The 9,840-nt window shown below is 47.6% G+C and overlaps 1 protein-coding gene across 1 annotated transcript; it reads right to left on the bottom strand.

The window, feature by feature from the left end:
* Positions 1 to 3,415: 3,415 nt before the first annotated feature.
* On the bottom strand, positions 3,416 to 9,441 carry FZD4 (frizzled class receptor 4). Its single transcript, XM_069015711.1, has 2 exons — positions 9,181 to 9,441; positions 3,416 to 8,005 (listed from the first exon to the last, which is right to left on the bottom strand). Exons 1-2 carry the CDS (start codon positions 9,439 to 9,441, stop codon positions 6,677 to 6,679), a joined length of 1,590 nt encoding a protein of 529 aa, XP_068871812.1. The 3' UTR covers positions 3,416 to 6,676.
* Between the last annotated feature and the right edge of the window lie 399 nt (positions 9,442 to 9,840).

Here is a 9,840-nt window from a genome sequence, read left to right as displayed (position 1 = left end):
TGCACTTGGTACAAACCATAACGTATAGCCCAGAGTTGGTAGAATGTGCTGCTGGACAAAGCCTTCACCATCAGTAGCTGAGGTACCTGCCCTGCTTTTAGACACGAGCGGAGGGCAGGGCTGGGAGAGGCTTCGAGCAGCTGGGGCCAGGGTGCAGCTGCCACTAGGTGTCAGCCATTCCTTGCTGCAAGGCAGAAGACCTTCGAATGCAAGAAAAATCCTTGAAAAACCAAGTATCTGCTTTTCCATGGCACTCCACTTATCATCCCTTACCAAGTACTTGAGCGAGAGTGCCTCTGAGCTGCTTCGGAAGAAAACACTTCATCCATTAAAACATTTACTGTCAGGTTGTTTCTCTGCATAGTAATGTTTTAAAACTTAATATTGTAGAAGCAGAAGCAGTCTGCTGAATGATTTGCATCTATTTTGCAGGACGGATGTTTTTCCCTTCCTCAGAGTAAGCTCAGGAAATGAAAGAACCAGACAGGAAACTAGCTAAGCACTGATGGAAATATAAGATGAAGATATTTATATTGCCAGTGTATTGACAAGCCATTGTCAATTGTTTGGGTAATTATTTGGGGGTTTTGTTTTGGTTATTTTTTAAGGTTTTAAGCTATTGATTTAAAAATGGAAAATATTTGAGTAAAGTATCCCTTTTCTGAGCCCTCCAAGTGGATCTAATTAATAAGCACTTTCCCTTCTGGAAGGAAACACAATAACAAAATCAAAGTTACAAATTACAGTAAACTTTCTGGTGCAATAATATTTGTCTTTGGCATTTAACCTGTTTACTCTGGTGTTGTACCTAACATCTGGCACACAGGAGGTCCCTGCTCCCCCAAAAAACTAGGAAAAGACAACAACAGTTTCTCAGTGATACCTTAGTGTGTGAGTCCTCATTTGCTGCTGTTCCCTTCTACGCCAGATTTGTGCTCTTCCAGCCCCATGGTGACTGTTTGGTAGGCTGTTCCCAGAGCATAAAACAAAACATCTGGTTGCTAACAACACAAAGCTGTTACAACAGCTGGAGTCTGCCAGGATGTGCAGGACCTCTGGTCAGAAATCATTTCCCAGCTGCAGGAAATAGTGATATGGGATCTATTGCACCAGCTCAGCATCAGCTGAGAGCTGCCTGACCTGCACCCATCCTCTCACCCATTCCTCTTGGAGAGGTGCAGCAGGATGGCATGACCCTGCTGCAGCCGGGACCATGCTCTGCCTCACTTCTGCTGCAGCCAGTGTTGGCTGTGCAAGCACACAGACATGCTTTGCTCTGTACACAAGCCACATCAGTATCTGGCAGTCTGGTCAAGCCATCCTAGCTTCAGAGAGAGGCTGAAAACTCCTGGCCTGTATTATGAGCCAATTAGTCCAAGCATGCTGAAAAGGGCACTATGGAGCATCAGCACCACAGCTGCTGTGGGGCTGTGTAATGGGGCATTCACCCACAGGTGAGCAGTTCACATCTGGACTCAGTCATCCCAGATAAAGGATTAGGGAGTTACCAACAGCTCTACTGAAGGCTTTGCTGTTGTAGTTGAGACTGGGGAAGCTGGAAGCAGTCAGGCACTTGTCACTTTGCTCTCACCCATTCCTACAACCTTGTGGGTAGACACAGCTCTGGCCTGATGGGGATGATGGTGCAAGAGGGCTTGGGAAGCAGCTCCACAGGGTGATGCCTGTATCATACCACAAGTAGTTGTACTGGCAAAGTGAAGGAGGAGCTGAAATGTGGCACCATTATGGGAATGAGTGGGTGAGGAAACCACCACTGAAGCCAGGGGCCATATTTTTATGTTACTGGAGCTTAGGCTGCTCCTGATTGCTGACAGCAAAACTCTGGCCTCCTTCTCTACAAACTCCCTAACATTTGCTTTCTTTAAAGATAGCTTAAAAAAAAAAAAAAAAACAAAAAACAAGACAAAACCAACAAGTAAAAAACCCCAAGCCTAAATATCAAAACAATCACAAAAATCCCTCATAAAGGCTAATTTTTTGTGAGCATTGTGTACAGATAGATACATACTTCCCTCAACAGGCAAACCTGAGTTGATTTGTCATCCCCATGGCTTGGGGAGCTTGCTCACCATGCAGAGCCACTCCAGCAATGCACTGTCACTTCATAGGTGATGCCCTGAGACACCTGATGAGAGGGATGTGTGTGAAGGCAAGCATCCGTAAGAAACGCCTGGAGCAGCCAACACCATCTTGAATGCCACACCTGAGGTTTTTGGGTGGTATGAACAAGAGGAAGATCCTGCTGCCTCTCCCAGCTCTTTTATGTTTGTTATAGTTAACTGTAGCTTTATTAAAGACTCATTAGGATAAGTTTGAGAGATGTCATTAATCACCAGCCTGAGAACATTACAATGAGGAGCTGCCAAAGGCATGAGCAAATCACTCATAATTACCAGTTTTAGATGCTGCTCTTCAAAACTTGATTAGCTAGACACATAGGTGATAGTTGTTACTCTTCTTTATAGCACACCCTCACTATTATCCACTCTAGTCTGATTTAGGTTCTTATTAGAATAACATTCTGCTAATTAAGTAATCCCTCACACAGAATGTTTCATGATGGAGACAGTTAAATGGGTTTAGATGATTAATATTGCATACTGTTCTATCAGTGTCAAGAGAAATTGGTGAGGGATGCACACAAAAAGCACCTCCTTGCTGTCCCCATACATCCCAACTGTGAACAGAAATGACAAACAGGAATGAAAAGTAGAGCATTAATAAGCTTAAGTTTTTAGAAAACCATTGCTAGGAAATGCAGACATTCAGTTGAATCTCTCCTCTGAATGGCTGAAATGACTAAAATCACCCATAGGAATGAACTAATTTCAAGCAGGTTACTAAGATTAGGATTTTCCCCTTCCAAAAGCCACTAATAGTTCCCACACACTGAACAGGCTGGTGGTGACACTGCCCTCCTCCATCATACACTCCGGATCTGAATGCTCATGCTTTGCATGTACGTATTCCATAACACCTGAAATAAAAAGAGTCTTATAGGAGGTGCTGCTCTTCTCAGGAGCCACATCACAGCAGGGTTACAGCAGCAGCAGGCTGTGTTCCCATATTGCCTTCCTGTTGGGATTTGAAGACATGCTCCCACAACACCAAAGCTCCAGCTGCATCCCCAGCCAGCACCCAGGACCTGTGTGCTGTCTTTGAAAGGGTTTCTGTCCACCCCATGTGCAGAAACATGAACATACTTTCACTGTTGCCCGAGGATGTCTTGTTCTCAGTTATAAGCTCCAAACCATGCTGGATTAACCCCTTCAAAGCATCCTTTCACCACAGCACTAATGTTTCAGTCCTTCCTTCAGGGGAAAAAAAGCACTTCCAACAATGCTGAAGCCTATTTAAGAAACAAACTCACCAAAAACGTGAAGGCTGCCAGGAATTCTTTAGTTATCCACAGAGGTTAAAGTTTTATTTTGATATAAAAATTAAATAGCAAAGTTGTTTTGGTTTTTTTACAGTGATAAATTAGAAATTTACAGTACATACACTGAAGTAGATATATTTTCTGTACACCCCAAAACAATCAGTGTCTATTTCCTTAAAATTCAGAAAAAGGAGCTAACTTGTCTGTTTCATGTAAGAGCTAAGCTTGTACCTCTCAGGCAGATGCTTCTGCAACCTGCAGTGCCACAAGCACAGGCTGAGGGGGGAGATGGGAGCAGGGACTGCGCAACCGAAGGAAACGCCTGCAAAGTTTCTGGTTGTATAACCACAGCAACTGCACTTCCGAGACAGGATTAGTCACAGCAGTTTTGGCTTTAAGCTCATAACAATGTTGAAATGGGAGAACATAAGGGTTGCTGATATCTGCTCTTTGCAAGAGCCAGTTTTGAGGCTGTCTGCTGTGACTTCCCACCCGTAGAGCCCCGAAATGCAGTCAGGTAAACGCATGTGGGTGAATACATTGATGGAATGGTTTAATTGATGCAACAACTAATTTCACTTTGGGTCAGTACAGTGCTCCCCCAACTGCTGGGGAAAGATGTTTCTTCGGGAACAACAGCTGGTGTCTCCCCTTAGCCTACCTCTTTCCCACAGCATTTGAATCCCTCACATGCTTTAATGGAATATCCCCCCACGTCCCTCCTAGGGCTACACAGTGCCATCCTCATCCAGCTCACTGCATCTCACATCACCAGGGGCATCCCTCTGTCAACAGTTCACAGGGTCACAGGCAGAGATGCAAGGATTTGATAACACAGCACTGTTTAACATTCTCTTCTGTGTACATAACAAGGTTAAAAGTGGCATTTATTGAATCAGTCTGCTCAAACATGGGTCTTATTGGCCAGGAGAGCATCCAAAGTGTTTCAGAGTGAAGGACACCTTGAGTGAACGTGACACCTTGGCACAGCCAAACACTAGGTTACAAGAGAAGGGTCATACTGCACCCTTGCTCCAAAGCCAACATACAGCTGCTGACTTGACATTCCTCACTGCACCAGCAGAAAGACTGCATGATGGAGAAGCTCAGCCATCTGAAGATCTCACACTTGCAAAACTCCTTGTTCACAAAGGAATAACCAGATCCAAACACAACACTAACAGCAAGAGACTTTATGGAGAGGGTGAAAAGGCCCAGCTGGAATGTGGTGTTGGCCAAGACAGTGCTTGTGTGTCTTGAGCAGAATGTGTCAAGTTGTCACTTGTTCTGCTGGAGAGGGAGCCCAACCGCAAAGACTGCCATTAGGGTTTGTTTGGGGTCTGTTTTTTTGTTTTTAAAAAGAAAAAAAAAAAGTTCTTTAGCACATGTTTCGACACTGACATTGAGACAATACATGCTTCTGGGACAGATTAGTGCTCACTTCCAGAGCTGGAGTGAACTGTGGTTTGGGAAGCACATGGGCACCTGTGTAAAAGCAAGTACTTTAATAAACCAGCATCTGTTCTCAGCTGCCCTGGAAGATCATGGGAGTTGGGGCACCGGGGGGATGCTCTGCAGCTGATCAGGTTCCACACAAACAAAGGATGCAAAAGCTTGGGGCACACAGATAAAACCAAAGGTCTTTCAAAGGGATAGAGCATCATAACAGTGTTCTCTTAAGTGCTTCTGGGCTATTTGTATTTGCATCACCTTTCTTACTAGCCAAACAAGTCCCTGACACTATGTTCAGCTCCCCATGAGCACAAGCCGATGCCTCCTCAAATGAAAGGATAGGAAAACTCAACAGTTGCTTTGAAATAGCATTATTCACCAAGAAGTTGGATCTCTTGGATCCCTTTACAAAAACTGGAAAGGTCTTTGTTGCTCCTGAGGACTGAATGCCTGCTCACATTCTGTGTGTAAATATACATTTAAAAAAGTCTCCATAGCTGTCAGTGAGCAATTGAAGCATCGTTGTGAGGCAGTCAGCTGTACTGCATTGTCATGTGCTGAGAATGTTCTTTTAATTGCAACTGACACACATAATTACACAACTGATCTCTGTGAACACGAGGTTGCCAAGGAACTTAACATTTTGCTTCTCCCCAGACTGGCGTCTATAAAGAAGATACCATCACACTGAATGAAATACATTAAGACTTAATTGCTTCATACAATGAGTCTCCAGAGAGAGACAAGTAAGTTTGCTTGGAGAAATCCAGCATTGTTTGAAGGTACCTTCAACAAATTTTTCTCTTTTCTGAAGGAAGGAACACTATATTGTTAAGACATTTTTTAAAGCTTATAAATGCAGCAGAATAAAGTGGTCTGCTAGAAATAGCAGGAGCACCTGAAGGGGCAGGAATGGAGGCAGATGGATAATGATAATAGATGCAGAAGACCATACACAGTTTCCCACTTTGAGCTGATTCCTCTGCTTTTGAGGATAGCCTTGAGTGAAGTTTTTGAAATTTCTGTGAACCACAGAATAATTCAGGTGGGAAGAAACACAAGGAGGTTCAAATTCCCACAAGGCAGAATCAACTCTGCACTCAGATCAGGTTACAAATGGTAAAAAGAATGAGTCGAAAATATTAATAGGCCATTAGATGACTTAAAAGTCATCCTCATTAATACCTCACCAAATACTACTCATCATGGGTAAGACCTGCAAAGTCCATTTGCTATTTGTTTCAGGATGTAATCCCTGACTGAATTGTACAGTGTATTGGAACACCAGAACTCCCCAGGGCATAAAGACGGAACCCTCATCAAGCCCTTCCTTCTCAATGCTGAACTCAGAAAGAAGACACCTAACTGAGGTCCTGGGTGCTCCATCTTCTTGTAACTTGGTAACTGGACCCTAATTAAGCCCAGAATTGGCCCCAGATTGCCTTTCCTCCTTCAGCTATAAGATGATGAATGGAAAACATCATCTCACAGCTATGGGCTACAGCACCTCAGTTTCTAAAGACTTCAAGATTTCAGTAAATGCATCCTGCTTAAAAAAAAAAGGAAGATAGCATGTTTAGGTATTTCACAGCTTTTAAAGCCTCCGTGGGCTCTCCTATTTTGGGCAGCATGGTTTATGGCTATTGTATCTGCAGCATGTTCTTTTTGTTGTTTATTCTTTAAGGCTTCTTTTTTTTCCCCCATCCCCAGAGACAGGTTATGTAACCACCTCCCCACTCTACTCCCAACATATACACAGCAATGCCTTCACATGATCAGTCCTACAAAGGAGAGCAGTCAGACCACCGGGATGTTGTCCTTTTCTCATACCACCGTCTCGTTCCCTTTGCCAGGTTTCACCCAACCATCTGCTCTCTTCTCCCGTTTCACTTTTCCTGAGTTCACCAGCCTGTTGGAGCACTTCTGCCACGTGTGCAGAGTTTTGGCTGACCAGATCCACATACCTGATGTAATACCCACCAGAAGGGACATGAAAATTTTGAGCATCTCCACTGCCATGTTCGAATCATCTGCTGAGTAGCGGAAAATGGCCCAGTTGGAGATTTCGTAGAAATAACAGGCAATGACACATGTTGCTGGGACGGTGTACAGCACTGAAAAGACCCCGATTTTGACCATCAGTCTTTCCAGTTTGTCAGTTTTAGTTCCATCTTTCTGGAGATTAGACCTGATTTTAAATAAGGCCACAAGTCCTGCTGCAATGAATAAAGTCCCAATGACCAGGTAGGTAAAAAGCGGAGCCACAACAAAGCCCGTCAGCGCATCCAGGTTCTGGTTCCCAACATAGCAGAGGCCGGTGAGCTCATCTGCATCTACAAGTCTCATAATCAAAATGACAATGGTCTTCACGGCCGGGATGGCCCATGCTGCGATGTGGAAATAGGAGCTGTGCATTTCGATAGCTTCGTGGCCCCACTTGAGTCCCGCAGCCAGAAACCACGTCAGTGTCAGAATAACCCACCAGATGGAGCTAGCCATCCCGAAAAAGTACATCAGCAAGAAAATTATCGCACATCCTGTGTTCTTAAGACCTTCTTGGATAAGAACAGGTTCTGCTGCCTCTTCAAAATCACAGGATATCCTTTCCCGGCCCACAGTTAGCCTCACAATATAAGCAATGCTATAAATATTGTAGCACATGCTCAAAAATATGATTGGACGCTCCGGGTAGGAAAATCTGGATGAATCAATCAGGAAGGTCAGGACCGTGAAGGCAGTCGAGATGAAGCAAAGACTGGCCCATATGGCCATCCAGATATCTGTGAATTCCTTAGCTGACCTGCTGTACAGACCAGCATCGTAGCCACACTTCAGGACACAGCTCAAGCTTCTCTTCACCCAAATGTACTGATCCGAGTTAGATCCCATGCCGTGGCACTCTTCTCCAGGCTGCAAGGAGGTCTTGCTGTGAAGGGGAACCTCTTCGTCTCCTGGGCCCTCCATGCACATGTGGTTGTGATCATTTTGGGGTGGGAATTTGCTGCAGTTTAGGCTGTCTGGCCAGGCAAACCCAAATTCTTTTAAAACAGGTTCACATCTTCTTTTGACAGAGAGGCACATGCCTCCACAGGGACCTATGGGGATGTTAATCTTCTCTGTGCACATTGGGACATAAACCGAACACAGGAAGAACTGGAAGAGAGAAACAGAAATCACAAGTGCGTCAGGGGAAAATGAAACAGGTTGAAATATAACAAGTTTTCTTTTTTTGCCATTTTAGCAGTAATATTTGGTCCTTGGCCTTAAAAAAAACCAGGAAGCATCATAAAACAAATAAACCAAGAACAATAAAAACAAAAGAGAAAAAAAAATAACAACATTGTCTTCTTTCAGTTCAAATGTGGTCCGAAGCCAAAGCCTGAACATTTTACTCCCTAGACTAGCTCCATGTAAATTTAGCTCATCAGTTCCAATGAAGCAAGTGGGATTTAGCCAGATTTAAACCTCAAGGGTACAATTTAAGAAAGCAGAAAACCAAATTAAAGTGGTTTAAACAAATACATATATCTGTACTGAGCATTGCCTGGATGTTCCAGCTAAGAAACAAATAGGGAAAAAAAAAGCATTTACTGAAATACTTTGGTTCACGATCCTCCTAGAAAAATGTATTTCTCTTACAATAAGGTCACGTATGCATTTACAACAGTAATAAAATATTGTAGTTTACTCGTCTTTTGAATAATCGTAATTCGGCGACGCGACACCGTGAGAGGAATTGCATGCTGACTCGGGAACTCTGCCCCGAGAAACAAGCTGGGTTTTGTTTGAGGAAATCCATGCCCGTGGGGAGGACAGGGATCCGGCCATTCGCCTGGGAAAGAAACTTTCGCGGTGAAGCTCCCGGCGGGGTCCCGAGCTACCCCAGCTGCCCGCGGCCAGCTCCGCTCGTTCCGCATGGAACCGGGCGCGGCACCTGGGACACGGCCGGGACGGAGGGCAGCGGCCGGGACGGAAAGCTCCGGGAGTCGCCGCAACGGCCGCGAGCGGGCGGGCGGGGGGCACCGCGCTGCGGCGGATGCTCCTCGCCGTGGGCAGCCGGGACACCGCCGGGACACCGCCGGGACACCGCCGGGACATCGCCGGCTCCCAGAACCTCCGCCCAACGCGAGCCGCGCTCTCTCCCCAGCCAGCCAGGAGCGACACTGAGAGGCGGCGGGACTTTCGGGTTGGTTTAGTACTGAGTCGAGGGGATGGGGATGAGGATGGGGGTGCTGGGGGACAGCAGCCGGCCCGGGGACCGCACGGCCCCGTTGTGTGTCGTCCCAACCTCGTCCACGCACCCAGGTCCCCCCGCAGCCCCGACGCACCTGGAGCTGGCTGGAGCATCCGTACTGGATGAGGGGGGTGAAGGTGGTGAGCTGCAGTTCCGCGTCCGCCTGCAGCTCGTGCCCCACCAGGTTGGGCATCTTGGTGACATTGTAGCCCAGGTTCTGGCACATGGCGATGCGGATGGCGTCGCAGCGCCGCTCCTCCTCGTCGCCGAAGCCCCGCGCCCCGCCGAGCAGCCCCGCCAGCAGCACGGCCAGCAGCCGGGCGCGGCCGGCCGCCCCCCCGCCGCCCCCCGCCATGGCCCGCAGCGGCCCCGGCCCCGGCCGCGCCGTGCCGCACGGGCCGGCTCCAACGGGGCGGGCCGGGGGCGGCTCCGCTATTAAACAGCCTGGCCGAGAAACGGCCCAGGGGAGGGACGCACCGCCCGGCCCGGCCTCCCGGCGCCACCGCCCCCGCCGCGGGAGCCCGCCCCGCGCAGCGCCCCGCCGCGCCTCCGACCAGGCACGGCACGGCACGGCACGGCACGGCACGGCACGGCACGGCACGGCACGGCACGGCACGGCACGCTACCTCAGCCTGGCACCGAGCACTTCCCCTCCGCCCCTGGGGAGCCCCGACCCTCACCCCCAACCCCGAGGAGCGCACTTCCAGCGGCTGCATTCCACCCCTCCTCGCAGGGGCCCCTTCTCCTTGGTGAC

Source organism: Aphelocoma coerulescens, chromosome 1, assembly GCF_041296385.1.
Source record: "Aphelocoma coerulescens isolate FSJ_1873_10779 chromosome 1, UR_Acoe_1.0, whole genome shotgun sequence".
Classification (NCBI taxonomy): Eukaryota; Metazoa; Chordata; class Aves; order Passeriformes; family Corvidae; genus Aphelocoma; species Aphelocoma coerulescens.
This window is presented reverse-complemented; position numbering and strand designations above follow the sequence as displayed.

Coding starts and splice junctions, on each gene's coding strand:
- FZD4 (XM_069015711.1), bottom strand. CDS start 9,441: ATGGCGGGGGGCGGCGGGGGGGCGGCCGGCCGCGCCCGGCTGCTGGCC. Junction 8,006..9,180: donor GATGCTCCAGCCAGCTCCAG/GTGCGTCGGGGC, acceptor TCTCTCTTCCAG/TTCTTCCTGTGTTCGGTTTA.